The 27549-nt window shown below is 38.1% G+C and overlaps 2 protein-coding genes across 10 annotated transcripts in view; one reads left to right on the forward strand and one right to left on the reverse strand.

Annotated features, from left to right (window-relative positions):
• The window catches only part of PLCE1 (phospholipase C epsilon 1), a 137556-nt gene extending 135173 nt beyond the window's left edge, over positions 1-2383 (forward strand). For all 9 annotated transcript variants that reach the window (XM_034430402.3, XM_060683014.2, XM_060683013.2 and 6 more), the window contains one exon: positions 1536-2383. The gene's annotated coding sequence lies outside the window, so the exon portion shown is untranslated. The remainder of the gene's footprint in view (positions 1-1535) is intronic.
• Positions 2384-6063: 3680 nt separating this feature from the next.
• NOC3L (NOC3 like DNA replication regulator) lies at positions 6064-27187 on the reverse strand. The gene is made up of 21 exons (XM_060682813.2): positions 27069-27187; positions 25116-25320; positions 24448-24577; positions 23877-24034; positions 23371-23436; positions 21960-22087; positions 20412-20573; positions 18999-19092; positions 17476-17651; positions 17251-17379; positions 16406-16537; positions 14703-14783; positions 13726-13826; positions 13222-13294; positions 12168-12231; positions 11290-11361; positions 10738-10919; positions 8390-8518; positions 7800-7897; positions 6860-6944; positions 6064-6758 (listed from the first exon to the last, which is right to left on the reverse strand). The coding sequence occupies exons 1-21, from the start codon at positions 27075-27077 to the stop codon at positions 6627-6629; spliced, it is 2406 nt and encodes an 801-aa protein (XP_060538796.2). The 5' UTR covers positions 27078-27187; the 3' UTR covers positions 6064-6626.
• Positions 27188-27549: the final 362 nt, after the last annotated feature.

The following is a 27549-nucleotide window of genomic DNA, read 5'->3' on the forward strand; positions in this document are numbered from 1 at the left end:
AATAGAAATACTATTTTTGGGACCCCACCACAAAGCTACAGAGGAATAGTATAGGAAACGAGGTTTAAAAGAAATGTGAGAAGCATGTCAGCTTCAGAACATAGCTTGATCTAAAGAAGCCTCAGAAATCACTCCTCCTCTGGAGCTGCGAGAACAGAAATGGCCACTTCTTCCCATCTTGAGTGGTTAGCTTGTTTTTTTTTTCTTAGAATTTACAAGAAAAGAAAGAGAACATGGATGCTAGGTCAATGAGCTGCAACACATTAATTGACAAGCATAGCAAACAGCAGAATGTCTGCAAAATGTAGAATGTTCTGACCAATAGTTGCTTTTCTCTATCTTTCATTGGTCCCCTGCAATTTAGTACAACCCGTAATCCTTGTTCAGTCTTTTGCTGGGAATGAACATGATGTCTGAATGAGACATCGTGACCATTCTGCATAATTTGAGGTCATCAAAACAACACAGCTTATTTCCATTTATGAATGAGATCCGGGCATATTGAGTACTCTGCTGTAATACGGTTTTATTGTCAGTGAAATAAAGGTTGACACTACAAAGCCATTCACCTGTCAGTTTTTCTATTTGCTTTAAATATCTTTTTGTACATATTTCATATTTCAAGTATGCTTACTTATTCTGTTTATGTCTAAAGGAGAAAATTATTTAGAGGAAGAGTTATACATTTATATGCAGCATCTTTTCTGCTTTACTTACTGATAATAGTACCATAGTACTGAGGGGCCACTTATCTCCAATTATTCTGCCTGCTCAGTTCATTCTGGCAGACTGAATGTGCTCCAGATCCCCTCTGTTAAATATTGTCATCTTGTGGAACCAGGGAAGTTTTTCTGTGGTGGCCCCCAACCCTCTGGAGAAACATTCTCTCCAGACATACTGATGTTGCCCTTTATTCTGGAGTACTGGAAAGTACTGGAAACCAAGCTTTGATCCCAGACCTGGGGTTAATATACTTTTATGATGGGGGGGGAGTTATTTAGTTTAATTTTTATCATTTTTAGATCATGTTAGTCTTGGCCAGGAGTTGGCACTTATGGTCCCTTTATGACCTGTGAACATCAACTCCCATGCTGGTTCAGGGAAGTCCATAGGCCTTCTAATGGGGCCATAGTTATCCACCCTAGTTTGGGCTGTCTGTATGGTTGAAGGTTTATCTGTTTTTATAATTTGGAGCGAGGGTCTGTATGCCACCCAGAGTCCATTGGAGTTGGGTAGCTATAATATATAATATATATTTATAATAAATAAATCAGATTTCAGTCCGGACTATTTTTTCTCTTCACATTTTTTTTAAAAATCTGAACTACTTTATGTCAGCTGATGTCAGCTGAAGTATTATTTTTCTCCATTGATTTTTCATGAGGGAAAAATAAATAAATAATGGAACTCAGATACTTTCAACATATTGTGCCCATTCATGCGTATCATCAACTTGCAGGTCATTTGTTACTTTTCAGGTAGTCAGATTTATCAGGCTTATAGTTTATCTGGTTTTTTTTCCCCCTGATTCCAAGGTATTATAAATACAAGAGATCACAACCATAGTGAAGATGAGATGTAAAAACAAATCCTTCAACATCTTATTTGGGCAGTCTTCTTTCTGTAACTGGAATATGAAAGAGAAAAGAAAGAGAAAAAAAAAATCTTTGGCGAATGGAAGAAATCACCACTGAGGCCCTGGAAGGGCCGCTGAGGCTGGCTGACAATGCAGGTTTGATGGAGATGAGAGGCTGATGGATTTCTGCAAAGGAAAAGTTGAAAAGCTGAACTTTGGAAGAATCCCATATGGAAGAATTTGGAAATCGTTTTCTTCTTCATAATCAGCACCTTGGTTTGGGAGAGCAAAGCATGCACCTTATGTAGTTCCTTGCAAACAGAGAAGCCTGTTTTTTTTAAAAATAGATTTTAATTAAGTCTCTTAAGGGAAAGTGGAGGTTCATAACATTTCATAGTTTGCTGCATAATTGTAATGCACCTTTAAGAATTCCTCTTCACACTCATATGATCAAAAGGCAGATGTATGTAGTCTATTGCAGTTCACAAACTTTAGTAGATTATTGTGAATATATCATTTGTCTTAATGTCAGTGTACAATAGATGATATATATATTGATTAGAAGAGAAATTTTTCAGGTAATGTATCCTAGTTTCCCTGTTTTGAAATACAGTAATTTATTTTAATATTTTAAAATATGTGCCACTGTAATATATTTATCATGTCTTGCTTTAGAGAATTCTACTTATCTTTATAGAAAGTGTTACTTATTTCTCAATTTAAAGTGGGTAAATGTCTAATTTTAATGAAAAATATCTGTATGTTGAATATCTCAGTAAGTAATATTAAATTTTTTTTTGAAAAAAAGCCATTTAAGTAAAGATTTTTTTTTCTGGATTCTTCATTCAGCACACAATAACACAAGACCCGAGTAAAATTTATACTTTTTGTTCTTAAACTTGCTTTGCATAAATAGTATTTAAAGAAAGGAGGAAAACCTCCTATTTAACTAGAATGTATGGATGTTGGTATAAAACTTGAGGCTTCTTTTTACCTAGACATCTTGTAAAATAATTAGCTATTTTTATAAAAATTATCTATTTTGAATTTATTTTATAAAACCGCTAACATTGATTAGAGCTTTTCCTTTTGCCTATATATTATTATAACTACAGGTAGTCCTCAACTTACAACTGTTCATTTAGTGATCATTCAAAGTTACAACAGCACTGAAAAAAGTGATTTATGACCGTTTTTCACATTTATGACCATTACAGCATCCCCATGGTCACGTGATCAAAATTCTGACGCTTGGCAACTGACTCATATTTGTGACCGTTGCAGTGTCCTGGAGTATGATAAGATCACCTTTTGCGACCTTCTGACAAGCAAAATCAGTGGGGAAGCCTGATTCCCTTAACAACCACGTCACTAATTTAACAACCACAGTGATTCACATAATAACAGTGGCAAGAAAGGTCGTAAAATGGAGTAAAATTCACTTAATAAATGTCTCACAACGTAAATTTTGGGCTCGATTGTGGTCGTATGCCGAGGAACACCTGTGTAGGCAGGGGGTTGAATGCCCCTCCCCCTTCATGTCTTTTTAATGTAGCGTATCTTTTAAGATGGCTGCTTTGTCCAGTCTCAGGAAAAGAGGCAGGAGCTACCATATGCTTTTTTGCTTGATTTATTCTCCCCCCCCCACCTTTTTCCCCCTTTGAATCTGAAACTTTGTGCCACCTGATATAAAACAGATTAAACGTGGTAGCAAATGTGCTTTACATTTTAGAATCATAAGCGATCTGAAGGCCGTGTGATTGCATATTCCACTCTGTGGGTTTCATTTCCTTTGTGTTTAACCAGCCTTAATTTTTTTTTAAAAAAAAATGTCTTAAGATTGCAGTGTAAACCTGTCACAATAGGCTGTGTGAAACTTTGAACCACGCAGTTATACACCTGCAGCTTGGTGGATTGAAGTTGAAGGAATAAATCAAGAACTGAGCCTTTTAGCTTAACTGGAGTTAAAAGGATGCAAAATACCCAACAACGATTTGTACCTGAATGGAATGTAAAGTTATAATCAGATTGGACCTGCTACAAAGCTTTGTTCTCATGTTTGCAAAACATATTGTTCACCTCTGGGACAAAAAGACTTCTAAAGACTTCTACATGTCAATGAAGAAACACCAGAGAGTTATCTTTGAAGGGAAGAAACATGGTGAACTAATAGCTGTATACTAACTTTTTGTACTTAATGTGGAAAAGATGAATACTTAAATCCAGAAAAGACTCTTGTTTATTTTTTCTCCAGACTAAACATATTTGTCCCTGGGAGAGAAAGTGAATGCATTATTTTGGGGGGAGGGGGGGGGAAGCGGGGGGGGGGTATCTGACACAGAAACATATTTGCATTTGTGCATTTAGGGATTCACAAATAAGTACTTGTTTTAGAAGGAGCAGTGATTATAGCTTGAAGTTTGCATTTTATTTACTCTTTTTTTTTCTCTTTAAAATGTCTATTGGGAATATTTCCAACTGCTGAGAAATAGAATTGTGGCTTCGGGCCAATGGACATTTATGGAGAGAGCGAGCAGGGCAGGGAGGAATTATGAAGCCTGCATTGTGATGAGACCTCTGACCTTTTCATTGGTCATTGCCACATCAGTAGGTACGCAAGGGACACTGTATTGCAATGCTGTGTTGCTCCTCTTGCCATCTGGATAAAAGCTGTAACGGCATGTGGGAATGGCCTTGGGAGTCAGGAGGAAGAGCTGCAGACTAGACCAGTCAGTGGTCACCAACTGGTGGTCCGTGGACCACTGGTAGTCCGCGAGAAAATTTTGGTGGTCCGCGGCGTACCCGGGTGGAGGAGCTGCTCCAGGATGAGCAATGGCCAATCCTATGACTAGACCTCTGGAATATGGGACTGGCCAGGCATGGTGGGGCTGTAAATCTCCACTGTAGAGGGAGGTTCGTGCAACTTGCAACATCGCCAGCTGGAATGAGGTAATGGTACAAGGGGTGGTGGTGGTGCAGCGGGCCGAAGCAATGGGTGGCAGCAACCCCAGGCTGTTTCTTTCCCTTGCTGTAGTTTCCTGTTGGCTAAACCCACCAGTGGCTGTCCCCGCCCCTCGCCCTTCCTTCCCAGTCACTCCTCGCCTGGCCTGAGAAGGGAAGGGCGGGGGATGGAGATTCGCTCCATATTCCAGAGCAGGAGTGAAGCTTCGTCTCTTGCTGGATCTCGCAGCAGTTTCTTCCGGCCCTTGTTGGTGCTCCACGCATCTCGGTCCCTCGGGGAGACACTTGACTTCCTCTCAGCCCCAAGACACTGGCTGGCCCATGAGATGAGAGAGAGAGGTAATGAGAGAATGAAAGAGAGAAAGATAGAAAGAGACAGACAATGAAAGAGAGAGAGAATGAGAAAAAGTGGGTGAGAATCAGAATGAGAGAGAGAATGAGGGAGAATCAGAATGAGACAGAGAAAGAGACAGAATGAAAGAGAGAAAGAGACCGAATGAAAGAGAATGAGAGAAAGAGACAAAATGAAAGAGAGAATCAGAGAGAGAATGAGTGGGAGAGAGAGAAAGAGATGAGAGAAAGGGGGAGAAAGAGAGAATGAAAGAGAATCAGAGAATGAATGGGAGAGAGGAGGAGAGAGAGTGAGAAAGAGTGGGAGAGAAGGAAAAAGGGAGAAGGGAGAGAGAAAGAGAGGAGGGAGAGTGCCTGAAGAACCCCATCCCGTCAGTTAGTCCAGGCGCTTCAGCAAGCGGCGCGCTGGATTTGTATTAGTGGTCTGTAGGATTTAAAATTATGAACTTGGTGGTCCCTGAGGTCCAAAAGGTTGGGGACCCCTGGACTAGATGACCATCACGCAAAAAGTATAGAACAGGGGTGTCAAAACTCAAGGCCCAGGGGCCAGATCTGGCCTGCGGGGTGCTTAGCCCTGGAAATAGTGAAGGACTGGCCTGCAGTGCCTCTGCCAGCAAAAACGGAGCTCGGGAGGGCCGTATGTTTTCTCTGGCAGAGGGTTGCAGGAGGCCATCCCAGCTGAAAACGGAGCTTGGGAGCCCGTTTTTGCTGGCAGAGCACTCGAACCACCACAGGGCCCCCAACTTGAGTGATGTCAAGCTGGCCACACCCACCCTGGCCATGCCCACTCCAGCCCCCTGAGGGCAAACACAACCCTGATATTTTTACTTTGGGATTAGGTATGCCAAATGTGGCACCTAACTGGCTTTATGTGTTCCTCAACATGTCTAGTGAACTAAGTTTTTGTTTACGCAAGGCTGTTTACTTGGGATTACATTTATATCTGTAAGAGTTAATTGGCAGGATCAAGTCACCTTTTTTTGGTGTTTCCACAGCACAACACCTTCCTTCACTTCATTGGTTAAGCATATGGTGGAAACAGAGCTTAAGCCTTATGCTCAAAGCCACCTGATATACTTGGCCAGAAGGTGCTGTGTATATTCTGAAGTTACCCAAAATGTGCTTTTAACCCTGTCAATGTAGCCTGATACACTAATACAATGTTTGATTCCATCTTGTGCCAAATCAAGTACATGGCCGGATAATATTTTATTTCATAGATATTTTTTCTTAACAGATGATATGCATCTATCTAAATGAATATAATGATGGAAAAAATGAATACAGCGTGAACGAGTGGAAAACTCTACATTTTTGTTTTTAAACATCTGTTCAAACTCTGCTTAAACCACTCAAATGTCAAATGATGAGTTAGAACAAACTAGTCCAGAATCTTTTTTTTTTTTAAAAAAAGAAAGTTCTGTATTTATAATTAAAAAATTCTAGGAATCAACCATGTTTATACAGTTACGGAAAAAGGCATTATTTTGCACTGAGAATACTGTACAATTGTTTTTTTACAAATGCAAGTTTGAATAAATTATAAATTCTAAACTTTAGCCATCAGTGTGGAGTAATCATTTCTGAATTTTTAAAGAATTTACCTGAAATATTCTAGGAATTACAAAAATGTTCTTCTAACATGTTTCTGCAGTATGAAAATCTACACTTCAATAGAATAAGTCACTTTTTCATAGGTCTGGTATTTTCAAACAGGCTGAATTAGCTTGCAATATAGTTATGATGCTGGAAATATCTTTATGTCTTCAGCAAAATCCAGGGCTCCTTGTAAACCAGGCTTTTCAAGATGAAGCTTAACCAATTTAGTCACGTCCTCATTCAGAAATAAATCACTTTGTAAAAATTTACCCTGAAACAAAGAAGCATACGATCATAAAAAATTGAAAGCAAACAGTTATAAACCTTATGGTAATGTCCCATATTTTAAGAAACAAATTTCTACGGAAGTACCTTTTTCCTACGTGCAACTGATGGAATAGAAGGATCAAATGTCATATCTTTCATACTGTAGGCCTCAAAAAGTTCACCAGGCGACCTATGATACATAGCCATATTTAATTTCCATTATTCTCAAACAATTTCTTAACATGCAAACAAGTTTTGAAAAAGCAAAGCAACAACAGGCCCTAATAATGAAAGAATCTAGGCCAGAAATGTACAGAGCTCTCTAGACTGAAACCAGAAGGAATGTTTCCCCTTCAGATACTGCAGAAGTACAATTCCAGAGACTGAGATATAAGGTAATTTCTGAAAATCTTTTTTATTTCCCATTAAAGATAACAATGAATTAAGAGATCATTTTCTTCTTGAAATTAATGTAGAAAACATCTTTAATGACCAGTCATTGGTCACAACAGCTGCATAAAGCCTGCAGGCTTAGAGGTAGTTAGCCCACTGAATGTAATTTGATGATAAAACTGATGCTGGCTTGTTTATGGACAATGCACCAGGGTGGATAAAAATTGATATTTTTTTTAAAAAAAATTTAAAAATCAGATTTTTAAAATTTAAATTGGATTGTTTTGATTTTTATCAAATATATTTTAATAAAATGCTTTTGGGATAAAAATCAATCTAAAGATTGTTTTCTATTTAAGTTACATTAATAATTTAATTTTTTCAGCATGAAATGGAGCTTAGTTATGTAGCATGAGGCTGTATATTCTGCAATATTGGGACTATCGGTGAGTCAGCAGTGGGCCAGAGGAGGAGCCGCTGCGGGACAGAGATGGCAGTTGCTCTTTAAAAATTATGATTTAAATCGAGTTGATTTAAATCAAATCTTTTTACTACTGATTTAAATCATGATTTAAATCGTGATTTAAATTGTGATTTAAATCGAGTTGATTTAAATCGAATCCACCCTGCGCTGCATAGAATGTTCTCTCACCTCCGGCCAAGGTCATGCCCAAGAGCTTCTGATCCTTCAGCTGGAGCTCCTGCCAAGAGATGAGCTGCAAATTTCTGAACAACCGGATGATAGTGTCTCTGAAAACAAGAGAAGTCGCAGCAAATTGAGATGTTTGACAGTTTCCTGTATCAATGCACTTAACCCCAATTCACTTCTCTGAAGTGAATTATTTAACTGTTTAAACATTATTTAACTGTTAAAAGCAACTGATTAAAACAGTAAGGCCAAGTAATCTTAAACCACTGTTCAACTTCAATAAATTACTTGGTCAAGGTAATCTGAAAACAGGCAGTTGTTGGAAAAAAACAAAGCAGGAAAGTTTTAATTCAAAAAAGACTGGTGGAATGGAGTAGACATGTATATAAACTAATCAGGATTATGAAAACAAACAAACAAAAAAAACCATTATTAGATGAGTATTCATTAGAGGTTGAAAATAGTACATAAAATTCATAAACTCATTCCTAGACATTCTAGCTCAGGAGGAAAATAAAACTCTTCAGAAAGAAAGAAAATAGGATTCCTACACTAGAAATCAAAAACAAAGCTATGAAATGCAAGGTTCTCACCAAGAGGGAATGCAACTCCCAGAGAGCCGAGTTCTGAGCATTACAGTATTCTGGCTGATCCAATTCAGGTAGGTAAACACCACTCCCCTGCGATTCATTGTCTAAAAGAAGGTCCATCTTTGGGAAAACCTGTAATGAAGTTTTGTTGGGGGAACAAGAGTCCCACAAAAAAAAATAAAAAAAATTACAAGATGTCATGTTCATCTCAAAGAATAAAACGATTTCTCCCCCAAGTGAGTACTTAATTCTTAATATGGAATCTCTATTGTACATATGGTCCACAGTAGGACTGACCAACCTTGGCAACTTTAAGACTTGTGGACTTCAACTCCCAGAATTCCCCAACCAGCCATGAATTCTGGGAATTGAAGTCCACAGGTCTTAAAGTTGTCCAGATTGGATACCCTTGGTCTATAGTATCTTAGTTATTGAAATACATTCTTCTACCTCCGTGATGACAAACCTATGGCATGAGTGCCAGAAGTGGCACGCAGAGCCTTCTCTATGGGCACACGCACCATCGCCAGCTGCTCTTCTTCTTTTTTTTTTTTTAATTTGATTTATATGCCGCCCTTCGCTGGAGACTCAGGGCGGCTTACAGTGCGTTAAGCAATAGCCTTCATACTTTTTGTATATTTTATACAAAATCAGCTTATTGCCCCCACAAACTGGGTCCTCAATTTACCTACCTTAGAAAGGATGGAAGGCTGAGTCAACCTTGAGCCTGGCAAGATTCGAACTTACTTTAATTGTAGATAGCTGGTGTTAAATTACAGTGCTTTAGTTTGCAGAGCTATCCAGGCTCTTTTATTTCTGCTCTTTATGGGTGCTGGAGTGCTGGAAAACAGCCAAAAAACAGGCATGTGCACCGGCCAGTTGATGTTTGGGTTTCTGGCACTCCGGCACATGCACACACATGTACACATGTTCCAGTTTGGGCACTTGGTGCCAAAAAGGTTCACCATCACTGTTCTACCTCATAAAGACTAAAATAGCTTTGGATTATTTTGTACATTGCATGGTTATTTCTTTATATTTTATCAATACAAAATTTTGTGCACCTATGAAGATGCAACAAGTAAGAACACATGAAATTAGAAGGACAATTTCAAGCAGAACCATCATCTATCAACTGCAGCTATTAAAATATATCAAACTCGGTTTATAACCAGTTATGTATTTTGCCGTCCAAGAATAAATGTACCCTCACTTTTCTCCTCACTGCAATCCCATCTAACGTATACTGCATTACAATAGTTACCTGAGTTGGGAATATAATACTGAGACTGGCATTTTGTTACAGCAGCCCCAGGAGGCAGGTCTCAGCCTAAGTGGGTAAGAGACATAATTTTCCAGGAGCAGCAGCGGATGATATACTGCTTCCATGTTTAATTTATTCATTTAAGAAAATTTATATGGCCGCCCAACTCACTCTCAATGACTCGGGGCATCTTACAAGGATAAAAACTCAATGTAAAAATAGTAAAAAGCAATAACCCTTCAGGCCCTATATATCTTGCTGCTAAAGGAAAGCATGAAAATGAATTCCAAGATTAGACTAGCTCCTTCATTAATAGCTCTGTTGTCTCCTAAGGATTTTAGGTGGGCATTCTTATTCAGCCTATGATCTCTTCCCTAAATCCCTTCAGATGGTGAGATCCAGTGAAAAGGAGCTCATGGGCTGAATATTGACGATGACCAGCAGATTGGCTTTCAAATTCCACATTTCATAATTTTTGGAGGCATCGGCATTATAAAATCCATGGCATGTTCACACGGGGCCCTATATAACTTGTTGGTGATATGAGTGGTTATATAAATTCGATTAATAACTAAATAAAATAAATATATAATTTCTTCCCTGGGAAGATATGGCTTGTTTCCTTAAATAAGAGAGTGATCCGATGAGAGTATTTTCTCTACACATTTAAATTAGATATAATTAATAGCTAAGGTATAAACATAGTTACTCAAAGGACTAAGAAAAACTGAAAAAATAAATAGGGAAGTTGGGATAACTACACAACAGCAATACAACTTAAGACTTATATACCACTTTCATAGTGCTTTCCAGCCCTCTCTAAGTGGTTTACAGAGTCAGCATCTTGCCCCCAACAATCTGGGTCCTCATTTTACTCACCTCGGAAGGATGGAAGGCTGAGTCAACCTTGAGTCGGTCAGGATCAAACTCCTGGCAGTGAGCTGAATTAGCCTGCAATACTACATTCTAACCACTGTGCCACCACGGCTCCTAATAATGAGATTGTGCCTCCTGACAAGAAAGTGGATGCAACAGCAATTTGCACCCCATAACCTGTGAGATATCAGCCAGGCTATTACAAACTTACATGCATTAATGTTCTGTTGGTTGCCAAGATTCCAATACTGGAGTTCGGAAGGACCTGGAGCGCCATGATGGAAAGACGCTTAATGAAAGCAAGCGCCCTCTGTTGAGTCACCTGTTTTCTACGCTTGGCGAGCATTATATCCAGACATTGCAACACTATTGCTGCATCTTCATTTGTAGCTCCTTGAACACAAAATGAAACCCCCAGTAATAGCCCAAAAAGTTGAAAAGCCACAGTTCTACTACCCTCTCTTTAATCAGTTAAGGATCACTTGGCTAAAGATATAGAATGCCATGTGGATTTACACCGAGATTTAGTTTCTTTGTTGATGAGCCGCAAAAATGTCTCAAAGCTATTGAGACACCCAAGCCATCTGCTGTAAAAGGGGGCGGATGTCACTCAAAGATGTCATTCAAACTTTGGTGTCCCCAAACAGCTTTAAATATTAGAGGACAATCAGTGAAACAAATCTGGGCAGCTAGAAAGGATCCATTTCTATATATTCAGATAATATTGTATGTTAATATTCAATACATTGAAATCAGGAATTACCTGCATGTATCTTAAATAATGTCTTGTAAAGATGAGTGTAGAACTTCAAAGGGTCAATGTTAAGGACATCACCTATGGAAAAGAATTCCAGTTAAGTAGGTTTCTATATCTGAAAATACAGTAATGCATTTGGATTCTCAGGTGTTAAGATTAAAAGCCTTACCTTCTATGAGAATTAATTTCTTTTTGATTTACAGGTAGTCATCATTTAGTGGCCACTAAACTATTTGAAATTATGACGGCAATGAATGAGGGGAGCTTATGATGGATCCTTGTAGTTATGGCTATCACAGTGTCCCCGTAGTCATGCGATCACAATTTGGGTATTTGGCAATTGGTGCACAATTACAACAATCACGAGAAGGCTGTTTGTCATCTTTACTGCAGGCTTCCAACAAGATCAATGGGGAAATTGGCAGGAAATCGCAAGTTGCGGTGACGGGATGTTGTGTTCAATGGCTGTAATTTGCTTAACCACAACCTGAATTGCTGTTGTAAATCGGCAAAGTTATGTGATATTTTGGCTTACAACTGTGTCACTTAGCGACAGAGTTGCCTGTCCCAATTACGATAGTTTTAACTGAGAAGTATCTCTAAATGCATTGGTCGAACTGTTGCTATATTGTTTTATTTACAAATGCAAAAGCAGATAGAGAAAAAAACCCCACAAGAACAAAAAACAGGCAACAAAATCAGTGGTCCTACCTTAGTTCCAGATGAAAACAGTCTCCTTGCTGTCTTCTTACAAATTGTCTTAAGGAGACTTTTGATGCAAAATTAACAACTCTCTAATTTCTTAGGCTGAACTATGGAATTGTATCACTTCAAGCTGATCATAAAAAGCCAAATCCGACACAATATGAAATCAAATCCCTTACCTTGCCCAGACAAAATGTGAAATGCTGATAGGATACAGTGCAGGCTCTCTCTATGGCTTAACACCTAAAAAGGTCAAAGGTGAATTGTTAGGGCATAGACTCCAAGGCTCTGTGACCATAAGTGAGGAGTGGGGTGGGGGACTCTTACAGCCAAACTGCAGGAATTTCTTTTCTATTCCCATTAATGTAACTGGTTTCATCCATCCACATGCATAAGAGCACACAATTTTTCTATGTCTACCACACACACACACACACACACACACACACACACACCCCGATCTGATCTATGCATCATTTTTCCCCCTCTGAGTTTAGAGGGGAGAAAATCCCTAATCTTAGATTAGTGTAATGTTTAGCTCAACCTGTTGACTTGTAAAAGGGGAGGATAATTTATTGTTTTTTCTTTTTTTTCCCAGCCCTCAGCCAGGGTGGATTCTACATGTTAAATGTTAAATCCAATTGACCATTTTTTCTTCCTTTTTTGTACACTTTTTTTTTCTTTTTTATTGTTGTTAAGATTGAATGTATGTTTTTCCTTTGTTTCCTTTTGTTTTTTGCTTTTGCTGTTCTGTATTTTATTCTCTATAATGAAACAATAGATTAAAAAAAAAAGGAAGAAAACCCACTGTTTTTGTTTTCTTACTGCTGGGGCAGTGGGAAAAGGGGGAATCTGAGAATCGAGCCTTATAAAGCCAATGTGGACATTATATTATATTAATTATATTATATTATATTATATTATATTATATTATATTATATTATATTATATTATATTATATTATATTATATTATATTATATTATATTATAATATATTATATTATTATATTATACCATTATACTATACTATACTATACTATACTATACTATACTATTATTATATTATATTATATTATATTATATTATATTATATTATATTATATTATATTATATTATATTATATTATATTATATTATATTATATTATATTATATATTACAAGCGGCAAATTGCAGATTCCTTACTTCTGACACAGAATAAGGGCCCTCATTTAATCAGAAAGCAGTAAACTTACCCCAGACACAATAAGGGAATGGAGAACCATCAGAAGATCATCAAAAAATTCCAAGTTTATGAGATGGGCAAATCTAAATGAAAGAAACTTGATTTTACATAAGATTCATCCACAAAACTTACGTTGTTTGTTTCTTTTGATATTTTATTTGGAGAGGTCATAGTTTAAGATTGTCCCTTAGTCCTGATTTTGTAGCATTGTTTTCATTCCTAAATAAATGCACATAGCATGGAACAAGGTTCCATTTCACTTACTAGGAGGAATTTTGAAAACCCCAAAATTCATATTGATAACAAAAGATAAAACATAAAGCAGATATAGAACTGTTAGTCAACTAAATATTTCAAATGTCGCTTTTTATATTATGATATTTAATTTTGAAGAATGCTGTAAACAACTGCTCATAAGTTTATAATGTAAGCATAGACCTTAGCATGTAGTCCCTGGATTTCTTTCTTTCTTTCTTTTTTTAAAGAAATCTCAAAATTATTCTGAAATACTTACTTTGCAAGACCTTCCAGCACAGCAGGCACAAGAGGAGATTTCTGGGCTTTTTTCAAGATTCGGAAGTAAGTCAAAAATACGATATTCAACGTTTCTGTATGCTATAGTAAAAAAGGCATAAAATGATACATGAACCTAAATGATTTCATTTTAATCAAATATTTTTTTCTTCATGCATCACTTTAGAAGCTATTAATCCTAAATTACTATTAAAAATTCCTGGTTTTTTAATAAACTGTCTAATTATAATTTTGGTAGCCAGAAACATTACAGCTTTATACCATTCTGAGTTAACAGCAACTGTAGCTATGACACAACCTCCATTAATGCAATCACATTAGTAAAGAAAAAGCTACTTATTAGCTCAAAGTAACAATCTATTGCTGTATTTTTGGATTTGCTCAGCTTCTGAAGAACACCAATGGCATAATGAGATATGAACCTATGACTATAGGTAGCCCTCGCTTACCGACCGCTTCATTTAGTGACCATTCAACAGTTTTGTGAGCACCACTACAGTGGTGATAAAACAGTTTTATCACCACTGCAGTGCCCAATGGTCACGTAATCACCATTGAGGCATTTTGCAACTGGCTTCCAAAAAGCAGAATTAACAGAAAATGGAGAAGTAAAATAGCAAATTGTGGTCATGTGATGGCCACAATTGTGGTCATTAATGACTGAAGAGGAAGTTATGTGGTAAGCCTGTCACGATCACACGATTTTCCACTTCGTGACCATGAGCTTTAGTGACAGTGTTGCTGGCCCCAATTGTGGTCATTAAACAAGGACTACCTGTATAATATCAGGTTTTAAGTCTTTATTCATGGCCCCCCACTTCTACTTGAATCCGCTATTTCTGATGAGCCACAGCGGAAAAAGAATTTGGAAGAAATACGTCACTTGATCCAGTCCTACTTCATGTGCAACACAGAAGGACCCCCAGAAAATATAAAATGTATGAAGAATGTAGATACCAGTTTCAGTTTTTTCTCTGTATTTTCAGAGGCTTCGGCTTCCAACAGTTCTCGCTCCAGTTTTTCTTCTGCTTTCTTCCACTGAAATGGAACAAGTGATTTAGAACAGGGATCTCCAACCTTGGCGACTTTAAGCCTGGCAGACTTCAACTCCCAGAATTGAAGTCCGCCAGGCTTAAAGTTGCCAAAGTTAGAGAGCAGGGGTGCTATTCAGCAGGTTCTGACAGGTTCTGGAGAACCGGTAGTGGAAATTTTGAGTAGTTCAGAGAACCAGCAAATACCATCTCTGGCTGGCCACAGAGTGGGGTGGGAATGGAGATTTTGCAATATCCTTCCCCCAGGAGTAGGGAGGGAATGGGGGATTTTGCAGTATCCTTCCCCTGCCACACCCACTAAGCCACATCATGCCCACCAAGCCAAACCCACAGAACCAGCAGGTAAAAAAATTGAATTCCACCACTGTTGGAGACCCCCGACTTAGAAGCTAACCAGATTTGACAATTGGAACACAAATGATTTTGAATCCCTGGACTTCCAATCCACAATGGCATTTTTTCCCCTGAATTATTCATAACAATACTGAATTCCTCCGTGACCAAGTTGGCCAACACTTGGCGGGAGGAGAATAAGGGCCCTCCTCTACTTCAAATTTGCCTGTTGGGTTTTTCTTTTTCCTCACCCCCACCCCCACCCCCACCTTACACACACATACACACCAGCCAGGTAGGCAGGAGCACTATGGCTGTCATGAGGCTCTGTCAGAGGTGACTGGATGAGAGTGTCTATATCTAAGACTCTCAGTGATTCTTTACCTGAATTCTTGGGTTGCATTATGATAGTTTTATCCATGTGATTATTATTATTATTCTCTGATGATGTTTTATTGAATGCTATCCAGCCAGAGCTTCTAACGCTGAATAGGTATCAATATTATAAACAAAGAAGTTAACGGATTACTCCCCAAATATCTGACAGGTTTCCCTTCTGTCATGATTTATGGAAATGGCAGAAGTGCTTAAGGCTGCACGTTGCCCTTGGACGTCAAATTGTTACGTGCATGTTTGAGTCAGAATGAAAGAATTCTGACTTATTTGGGGTTTTAGTACCAAACATGCCTTTGGTGCTTCCATGTAAATACTGACCCATGGTAATTCATGCTTTATTCACACGTGTGTGCGTGTGTGCACATTTTGTGCTTATATTCTTGAACAACTGAGAATCAGAATCTCTTGCTGAGCTTTTCCAATCACCAGTAGATTCAGATCTATTTTCTACCCACTCCTGATTTGGAGAATCCCCACATAGTTTACAATAATACTGACATTTTCTCAGTATTATAATTTTTGGCTAGTATTTTTTTTAAAGAAAATGCCTCAAAAATAGACAAGAATATTTTTGGGGAAAAAAATAAGGGCAGGGTGATGTTACTACAATGTACAAACATTGTACATCTACAAACTACCAATGATTGGATTTTCTACATTTCATATATTGGGCTAACAATATCATCAGATATATCATCAGATATATCATCAATATCATCAGATCCAAAACAGCTTTCAAAGAATTATGGTACATGTAAACATGCCCAGTCTTCTGAATCAGCCACTGTTCCTTGGTACCCAGGACATATTATTAGTTCCGAATTCTGTTTCACATTTTTGCTCACTGTAGCAAAAAAACAAAACAAAACACACACCTACCTTTCTTTGCATCCTGGATAGATTTTTTCTTTTGTCTTTGTAGGTCATGAATTTGCTCTTTGGCGTAATGTCTTCTGCATCTTTTTTTACTTCCACTTCTTTAATTCTTAGATGAAGTAGCGCCATTAAAACCTAAATAGAATCCACATGCATTTATTTCTCATCAAAAATGTACAGGAAGTCCTTGATTTACAATAGTTGCTTAATAATGGTTCAAAGTTATGACAGTGCCAAAAAAAAAGTGACTTACGACCTGCCCTCAAAATTATGATTGTACCACTCCCACGTTCATATGATTATAATTCAGGCACTTGGTAACTAGCTCACATTTATGATAAATACAGCATCTTGCAATCATGTGATTTGGGACCTCAGTTGGCTTCTGACAAGCAAAGTTAGAATGAACTGTGATATGATTTGCTTAATGACCACAGTAAACAATGGTTGTGAAGTTGGGTCTAGTCACATGATGACTTGCTTAATGACTGCCTCACCTGGTGACTAAAATTCTGGTCCAAATTATAAAGTTGAGTCAAGACTTTACAAAAATATATATGAAAAATTAAAACAATTTCTTTCAGATAGAGCAGCATGAAGTGCTGGCAAGGATGGCTGGGTGGGGAATTCTGGGAGTTGAAGTCCACAAATATTAAAGTGGTCAAGGTTAGATACCCGTAAGACAGAGGTTCCCAGCTGTCATTCTTGCCATTCGTTTATGAAGGACAGAAATAAATATATCCAAACCTCAAAGCACTGAATTGAAGATTTGATGCCATTTCAATAGAAACAAGAGACTCCATCTTCAATGCTTTCTCAAAAACAAACGAACATACCAACAAACTCACCTCAGGTCTCACATCATAATTCCGACTTTTCACCAGGCCAGAAATGACCTTCACCACACCAAGTGAAGCAACACCTAACTTATCTTGCTTGAAGAGGCTCCTAATTGCATCACAACATGGTTCAGAAATCTGTGAGGTTTAAAAATCCCAGTTTAGAGGATTTGTTTTGGAAATCAACATGTTTAGTATAAAATTAAGCCGAGCAGGCAGTACTGGAAGGCCTACCTTTTTTGAATCATCGTTCATAAGTGGTACAACCAGTGCAATGATGTTATTGTGGAAGTTGAAGTGAGGCAGGGCCACCAGGAGCTCACAAAGGCACTTCACAGCAATCTCGGCAAGGCCTTTGTAGGCCTTCATTGAAATCACGTTGCTTTTCTTCAGCTTCCTTTGCTTCCAATCTAAAGGAAACATTATGCAAAGCTTCAGTATTTCCAGATTCCTTCGTTACTAATAGTATGATTTCAAAACCTGAATGGAATAGTTCAGAATGCAGAGGGGAAGAATGCCTGAAAATCAGGCACTGAACTGCAATCACTGGATGATAATGCTCCTGAGAGGCTCTAACTGGAATATTGGAAAAATAGAGCTTTGCTCTGTTACAATTATTAATCTTCAAAAATTTGCTCAAAACATTTTAGTTCTTTCAACTGAGCAAGTTCCTTAAGCATAAATAATGATACATTCTAACACTACCAAATCTATACAGGCACAGTGGGAAATTGAGGAAAATTAAGGCTGTGCAAAAATTTTGAAAAGTGTGATTGGCAAGTTTATTTCCCCTCTGAGCATTAAAGCAGCTGCATCCTCTTGAACAGTTGGTGTGACTACTTTGAAGCCTTTCCTCAGCCTGTGTACATATATACATGCACACACAAGCCCTTTGCTGGCAGTCTTATTGTACTGCTGATTTTGACAAAGCTCACTATTGACTTCAGTAAATTCTTAGCAAAGACCTGAAGCTACCAACTCTTAGTGAATGCCTTTTCTTGGTGATCTTCAGAGTTACAATGAAAAAGTTATTTTGTGACCAGTCACTGCAATTATGACCCTCAGAGGCTTGTAAAGTGGAGAAAAGCTGAAGTAAGATTGTAAAATTGTGGTGTTTCACTTAGTGACCACTTTGTTAACAATCAAATTTCCAATCCCAATTGTGGTCGCTAACAGCATACAGCAAAAGATTTTTAAAAAAGGTCTGTGGCTTTTCATGTAATGGTAAGAATATTTTTGTTCTTAGATCTAATTTGCATTAACTTAAGATCAAAGGCGAGACCGTTCCAGAAGCTAGTGCATATTTTACTGTTTTTTTAAAAAATGTTCTTCACAGATATCAGAAATGCAAAGCAGTTTTAAAACTTGAATGTAAATCGACCTGTACGTTATTATATTCTTCTGAAAAAATTCTCTCTTTTCCCATGTAGTCCTTTCCAAATATATAATATATTTAACAGTAAAATCTTGAATAAAACCAAGACTTAAAATGGAGAAAAAGAAGAGACTAAAAATGGAAAAGAACCAGGAACACATAAGCAAAAATTCTAAAATTAGATTCCATTAAATATTATGGTTTATAATTTACAGAAAGGGCAATTCCTTTTCTTTCTCTGTGATGGAATTCAAATATAATTTTATACCACTGGCTTTAAAGTAAGACTAATCTTTTATAAGAATTGGTATGCTTCCTAACTGGACATTCTTAAAAAAAAATACACATTTATTTATATCTTGATCCATCCTGCAGGTTATACCTTTTATACATTGTTCCAGATTTTCTAAATAAAACTTGTATTGGCTCACAAGGCCTTCTTCAAATTCTCTCAATTTCTGAGTTTCTTTTTTAACCTGCAGATAAAAAGGAAACTTTGTAAAAATATTTTGCTATGTATCCACTGTATTACTCAATCATTTACATTTAAAAAACATTACTCAGCAGTAGGTATTCTACTTAGTGTAATGCACATGTCTGAAGGGATTAATGTTCAAATTTCAGATGAGCATTTATTTCACTGGAACTATGCCAACTATAAAACATTGGTATTAAAAATATTGAATTCTTTGCTGAAAAGCTCTCTGAAACTTAGCAACTAGATTCCCTTTTTCTCATGATGTACAACTTTAAAAGTTCCAATAAAAAAATAATTCTTAGCTTAACGTCTATGGAGATTCTCAGTCATCCAGGTCATGGTTGTCCCAAAGGTGCTTTTTCAAGAGGCAACTGGACTTCCTTGTTTTTCTTTGAAGACGTTTTGCTTCTCATCCAAGAAGCTTCTTCAGCTCTGACTTCCCCACCCTCCAATCAGAGCTGAAGAAGCTTCTTGGATGAGAACCAAAACGTCTTCAAAGAAAAACAGGAAGTCCAGTTGCCTCTTGAAAAAGCACCTTTGGGACATTCTGAGCTTAAATTCATTTATTGTAAGAGCATCTTACAATAGGATTTCTAAGTCAAGTAGCTAACTCATGGGGCATATTCTAAAAAAATCAGGTTAATTTAAATTCCATTTTCATCAATTAGTACAGCTAGTCATCGACTTAACAACAGTTCATTTAGTGACTGTTCAAAGTTACAATGGCACTAAAAAGTGGCTTATTAACATTTTTCACACTTATGACCTTTGTAGCTTCCCCATGATCATGTGATCAAAATTAGACCCTTGACAATGGTTCATACTTATGACCATTGCTGTGTCCCAAGGTCATGTGATCACCTTTTGCGATCTCCTGACAAGCAAAGTCAATGGAGAAGCCAGGTTCATTTAACAAATGTGTTACTAATTTAAGAATTGCAGTGATTCACTTAACAACTGTGGCAGGAAAGGTCGTAAAATGGGGCAAAACCCACTTAACGAATGTCTCACTTAACAACAGAAATTTTAGGGTTCAATTGTGGTCATAAGTCAAGGACTATCTGTAGAACTCCAGATTCTTATTCACTAGGAAACTATGCAATCTCTGCAAATTTGATATTTGACAAATATTTAAGTTGACTTTCTTTCAATAAATCAGCAGGGATGAGTGATGATATCAAGATCAAGGTAAAATTATTCAAATGACTATTAAAACCCAAACCGCAAACTTCCAACAAAATCTTGATGTTTTTCCCCCAAAGTATTTTTAAACCTTCCCAGTTTTAATATTAAACCCCTGTCATTGTATAACCTCACCTTCGTGTTTTTCTCTCTTTCTGTCAAAGGCCTGATTTTGTAGGATGGAGTAATATCTTTGAAGAGCTCCATCAAAGAAATCATCACCAATTTTCTCACAATCACAGCCACATTGGGATCTTGTTCCATCAACATGGCACGCAGCTCTTTCAGTTTCTTTATCTGCTCAAAAATGACACACCTTTGAGTACATACCTGTCACTATGTAAGCTCAAGTGCAAATGTTCAGATATGATGGTATTAAAAATAAGAAATCCAATTTTATGCTAAATCTGGGAATCCCATTACCAACTCTACCAACCAAAACAATTCAAGATATTTTTGGTGCTATTCCTATCATCTCTGATATTTGGCTTTTCAGACTGAAGTGGATAGAAATGATAAAATCCAGATTAGGGAAAGAACTAGCACTGCTGCTCCAGTTAACTCACCTAGGTATAATTTTAGCAACATTGAGCTTTGACATAAAAATGCTGCTTTTCACATACACTGTATCATAGAAATTAGCATGTGTAAATTTTACCCATTTCCCAAATTAGAGAGGATTTTTTTTTAACCAAAGAACGAACAAAACAAAAAGAGAGGCTTGAACTGAGCAACATGTGATTTTCAGAGTATCATTTTTAACTTCATGATGTTTTCACATTAGCCAACTTAAGTCTTTCAGAAGTTGTGTGATTGATAAACTTATATTTACCCCTAAACTCTGATGCTGGGGAGACAGAGATAGGTGGTTCAACCTATAGGAACTATATTTCCACAATAAAATGAAACCTTCATGCCTGCTCCTCCCTTAGTATATTCCAGGTGGCATTTCAGATAAGTAGTCAGGAATTATCTTTTGTCATACAATCTACTCTCTAAAACAGGGGTCTCCAAACTTGGCAACTTTAAGACTTGTGGACTTCAACTCTCAGAGTTCCTCAGCCAGCTTTGCAAAGCTGGCTGAGGAACTCTGAGAGTTGAAGTCCACAAGTCTTAAAGTTGCCAAGTTTGGAGACCCCTGCTTTAAAATTTCTCAGAATCTTTCAACTCTGCTCGCCAGTTCTAAATCTCTCGCTATAAAGCTTTTTTTAAAATCTCTGATTGGTAGCTAAAAATATTTCATTTATTAAACATCTTTTGAAGAGAGGACAATCTTTTTAAAAAAATATTTTTAATTAATTTTTAATCAAAATCAATAGTATTAATTTTAAAATGTGCAAGTGTGACCAAGAATAAGATCATGAATACTGTTTGAGCAGGGGTGTCCAACCCCGGGACTTTTAAGATGTGTGGACTTCAACTCCCATAATTCCTCAGTTCTTAAAGGAGTTGAAATCCACACATCTTAAAATTGCCAAGGTCATATACCCCTGATTTAGAGAAAGAAAACTGTCCTTTCATCTAAAAGTTAACTTCCACAAAGTTTAAGATGGTAGCATGGAAAACTGAATGTAAATCATTGGGAGACCTGATTGTGCCAAGCCATTAAACCCAAAACTGCTCTCTGCCTTAACTTTGAGATGTCCATTATTTTAACTTATTTCCAAACCCAGGGTTACTTACAGTATTTTCTGGATCAGACAAAATTGCAGATGCTAAAGCAGCTATCTGCATCTTCTTCTCCTGTAGCTTTTTCTTCCGATGGACTAACAATTCTTCAACAGTAAGACCAGATAAGGGGTCTTCGAGGGCTGGTAATAAAGAAAACAACTGACTGTTTAAAAAACATATGCAAGCAAGCCAGAGTGGAAATATTTAACTTAGAAATGGCAAAGACAGCATTTGGAAGAAACATTCCAGCTGTTATTGAACTGTTAATCTAAGGATTTTTATTTAGACCTTTTTGATCTCTCTGCTTCCATTTTAGGATTTTCTGGAATGTTCTGCCCCAGACTCAGTGCCTCTAGTAAAGATAAACTTATAACTTTATATGGGGGGGTGGGTGGGGAATGGCTGGACTTTTTTTTTTTTGCATCATATCTACTTTCAAACAATATCTGCCTCATTGTGAAAACAGCATCAATTTTCTGATCAAAGCTGGCCTGACATCTGGAGCAATTTAACAGCGGTCTACTGCTTGGATAAAGACCAGCTACTAGTAGTCCTCACTGAAGGATACTTTGTTCAGTGACCGCTTGAAGTTACCCATGGTGCTGAACAAAGACACTTACAATCGGTTGTTGTTGTTGTTGTTGTTATTATTATTATTATTATTATTTATTGAATTTATATACCGCCCTTCTCCCCGAAGGGACTCAGGGCGGTGAACAGCCAAAAATTAAAATAACATACAATATAAAAGTTAAGATAACTAAAAATAAATTAAATTAAATGGCCTCCCAATTTAAAACCCCAAGCTATACAATTAAAAACTAACCCATAAAACCTATTCAGGCCAGGCCGGCTTGCTGAAATAAAAACGTCTTCAGGGCCTTACAGAAAGTGCGGAGATCCGGGATCAGTGGTATTCCGGGAGGTAGCTCATTCCAGAGGGCGGGTGCTCCCACAGAGTTGCACCCATTACAGTGTTCCCGTGGTCATGTGACTGCAATCCAGGTGCTTGGCAACTAGCTTGCTATTATTATGATCAGAGCATCTCAGGGCTATGTGGTTGCTACCTGTGACCTTCACTGCCAGCTTCCAACAACAGAAGTCAACGGGAAAGCTGGCAGGAGGTCGCAAGTGGGATTGTGCTAAGCAGGATTTGCTTAATGAAGTAACCAGAACTGCTGCAAAATGTTATTGTGAGTCGGCAGTCACATGATGTCAAGCCTTATAACCATATTGTTTGGGAGAGAGTTGCTGGTTGCAATTACTGTCATTAAGCAAGGACTACCTGTGTTTAGCTTCTTTCCCAAGAAATACCAATTAAACTGCTTATACCACCATCCCAGTAATATTCACAGCATTTGGGGGGGGGGGGGGAAATCAATACTTCAACTGTTCAAATTATTATTTTCCAAGCATTAATTACCTTCTGTCACTTCCTTTTCTTCAACTACTTCTTCTTTCTCTTCTGTTTCCTCTTCAGCATTTATAACTGCAAGAAAGAACATGCCCTTTAAAAAAAACCACCCTAAGATTCCACATTTTATTATTAAAATGTGCCGGTTGCGCAGCAGACTAAACTACTGTTAAAAGTAGCTTTTAGCTGTCAGCTGCCTGCAATTACTATGAGTTCAATTCTCACCAGGCACAAGGTTGACTCAGCCTTCCATCCTTTCAAGGTAGGTAAAATGAGGACCCAGTTTGTGAGGGCAATAAGCTGATTTTGTATAAAATAGAACACCACTTTGGGGGGGGGGCAAAAAAAGCCCTACTAAGCAGGTATATATAAAAGTATGAAGGCTATTGCTTAATGCATTGTAAGCCGCCCTGAGTCTCCGGAGAAGGGCGGCATATAAATCAAACTAATAAATAAATAAATAATAAATAAATAAATTATTGGCAGTTTGCGAGGCAATCCTAACTTTATCTGACCTGGCTTTTCCATGGTCTGTGGAATAATTCCATGCTTATCTTTGATTGGAAGCAGATGAATCAGTTCCTTTTCAGGTTCAGACTGCAGACGCCTTGGCATCTTCTCATATCTGTCAATCACACTCTCATTCTTGCGTTTCTTGGCGTGAACTGGTTCACTATGGAATGAAATTCGCATATGAATCATTTTTATTTATTTAAATGACTTGGGTCATTAATTTGACTATGAAAGACCAGCTACATAATGCTAACATTAAAAATTAAAATGGCCAAGGGCCCTGTCAGTTACAGCTTCGCCAAATTGTGTGATGTATTCATGAGGACCAAGCAGTTATTTTAATTAATGCTTCACTGACATTTTCTAATAATTTCCGTTATTTCAGATGTTAACTACCCAAAAGCAAACTACGGTCAAACTCTTAACCCTTGAGATCTAAATTAGAAAGATCAACACATAAAACATTAGTTATATTTTAGACCTTGGTAACATCAGTGAATGTGAAATGAAAGCTTAATAAACAAGAAACTGTTGAAAGGTTTTCTATTAAGTTTTGCTTTTGCCAGCACCCACCTGGAAGACAAGTCCCTTGTTATAAAAGATGCCTTTTGAGCCAACTCTTCCATTAATTTCAGATCATCTTCATCCATCATATCTAGAGGGAGTGCTTCTTCTTCTTTGTCTTCTTCTTTCTCCATCCTCTCTGTTGAGACAAGTGAAAAAAAAAATCAGAGGCACAGATCCGGCCCCCGGGCCTTGAGTTTCTCACCCACGCTCTAGAGAAGCTGAGCTTTCTTTTTTATAATCTATACTAAGATCCTATTAAGATAGGAATGGACTAAATGTCTATGAAGATTCTCAATCATCCAAGTCATGGTTGTCCCAAGTATGGTTTTCCAAAAGGCACCTGGACTTTCTTAGTCCAGGTTTCTTGAAAATGTTTTGCTTCTCATCTAAGAAGTTTTTTTCAGTTTGAACTGAAGAACAGCTCCGGGATAGGAGTGGGATATTTGCTAGTTATTTGATCCCTAGAAGCTTTTATGTCACCTGCAGAGATGACCTCCAAGTTGCCTCTCTTTAGGTGACATAAACGCTTCTAGGGATCAAATAGCCTGCAAATAGGTCACTCCTATGTTAATCAACAATCTGATTATTAAACAATCCTTGGAGTTAATAATATAAAATAGTGACATTTAACAAGCTCTCAGTAGCTTATATATTTACACACACACACAGCTTACTTGGAGGTTTTTTGTGATCTTCCAAAGGCACTGGCCTCCGAGAAACAGCATCTTTTACAGCTTGTCTGAGTTTCCTTTGTTCTTTTCGATATTTCTTGACAGCGCTTTCCTGTTTGAACTGCTTGTTTTTTAACTTGTTTTCAAGTTTTATTTTACTTGTTTTCAATAACTTCCGAAAGCTTGGAACTCTTTTTTTATTTCTCCTCTGGAGACAATAAGAATGAAATTAGTATGCCTTTTAAATCAATATGTGGCACACACACACACACACACACACACATACACACACACACACAGAGAGAGAGAGAGAGAGAGAGAGAGAGAGAGAGAGAGAGAGAGAGAGAGATCTATATATATCTATATCTATCTGTATCTGTATCTATAGATAGATGGATGGATGGATGGATGGATGGATGGATGGATGGATGGATAGACAGACAGACAGACAGACATAGCTCAAGCCCACAATAACCATGGCTGTGGGTGAACCTGAACCTGCTCCTAAGCTGACATCTTATTCACTACAACACATTTTTGAAACAATAAAACCAATTCAATAGCATCATTAAGTTAATATTATACAAAGCAAAAGCATTAAGACAAATGGAAAATTCTTACTAGAAATTTTTTAACAATGCAACCGTGGCATACTTATCCAATATAAGTGAAGAAAAAAAGGCAAATTTTATACATCCATTTCCCAACTCTCTATTGTGCCCATGCATACACTCAATGTATGTTTTGGAGACTGACTTCTACAGAGGATTCTAGAGTGTAGCATTATTTCAAAACTGTTTTACAGTATTGACACAGTGTTATTTGAGTTTAAAAATCTCTTGAATTGAGATGTACCTTTGGTCTTGAAGTTACAATGGTGGCCCTCTATAAATTAGTGGGATAAAATGCTGGTTAGGCTAAATATAATTGTTTAATTAAGATTACACTGAATTAATCAAATGCAGTTATTCATCCTGCATACAAAAATTATCCATTCTTTTATTACATTCAAAATTAAAATACGGGGCCAACTCTTGTGGGCGTTCCCCCCAATTTTTTTTAGTGCTGGAATGCAGTCCTTAGGGACACTTTTGTGGCAATGAAATGAAATCCCCGTGCCGTATAACAAATACCATATGGCAATGTATTGTCAACCGTGGCAACTTTTTCAGATGGGTGGACTTCATCTCCCAGAATTCCCCACAGGAAATGGCCGGCTGAAGAATTCTGGGAGATGGAGTTGGCACATCTTAAAAGTTGCCAAGGTTGACAAACACTGCCATATCCCTATGTTCTTCCTGGGGTTGTTTTACTTTTTAATAAAGTAAATATCATTTAATATCTTGGACGCAAGTCGCTTTAACTGACTAAAGGAAGAAAAGGAGTCCTATATCTTCATCCCCATCTCACAAAACAGAACAAAACAACCCTCAGCCATCCTTAGGAAACATCTTCCTATCCAACGTGGACTCCCACTGCTTAAAATCCCATCTGTATTCTTCTTGTCCAATCTGGTGCCCTCCAAGAGCGCTGGACTCTCATTCCCATAAATCCTTGCGGCTGCAGGTCTTCAAACATGGCAGCTTTAAGACTTGTGGACTTCAACTCCCAGAATTCTCCAGCCAGCATAGCTGGCTTCCCATAAATCCTTTCCCATAAATCCTTGCGGCTGCATGTAGGGCAGGTCTTCAAACTTGGCAGCTTTAAGACTTCAACTCCCAGAATTCTCCAGCCAGCTATGCTCTGACTAGGGATTCTGGGAACGGAAGTCCAGCGCTCCTGGACGACCCGCCGAGCGAACGGGGGGGTGGGGGGGGTGACTTAAACGCCCTGAAAACTCGCGCACAGCAACTGGCTCTCAGGGCTACGCTCCCACTACCACGGCCTATCCTCTCCCGCGACTTTCGTGGCTCAGGCCACGCTATTTATCCCGGCAGCGACCCCTCGTGCTCTTACCGGCTTCATGGCAGCTGCATGGAAAACCGACACTGTCTCACTCTCGGTTCTCCCAGCACTTGATTTCAAGCACGCGAGAAGTAGCGGAAGTGGGATCTCGGCGCTAGTCGGGCCGGAAATGCCATGTCCACAGCGCCCTCTGGCGGAAAGGAGGATCGGACGTCCTCTGCAGAGCCTGAGAAGAAACAGGGACCGACGAGCGGTCCTGGACCAGCATCGCAGCCGATAACCCAGCTGAGCTTCAATGGGGTGGAAGGCTGGAGGCTCGAGAAGCCTTTGGCTCTTCGCATCCCGGTGTCAACTCCTCCTTTGGGGATGCTGGCGTGGCAGGACCAGGCGCCCCCTTTCTGGCAATTAAAATATAAAAATGGAGGAGGAAAATCCTCAATCAATCGATCAATCAATCAAATTAGACTTAGAATGCCATGCTGTAGTGGCATCTCCTTCAATCTTTTTCTGGGAGCCAAAAAAAATCAAAGAG

The sequence above is a fragment of the Pantherophis guttatus genome, chromosome 6 (genome assembly GCF_059756535.1).
Source record: "Pantherophis guttatus breed Tessera chromosome 6, ASM5975653v1, whole genome shotgun sequence".
NCBI lineage: Eukaryota > Metazoa > Chordata > Lepidosauria > Squamata > Colubridae > Pantherophis > Pantherophis guttatus.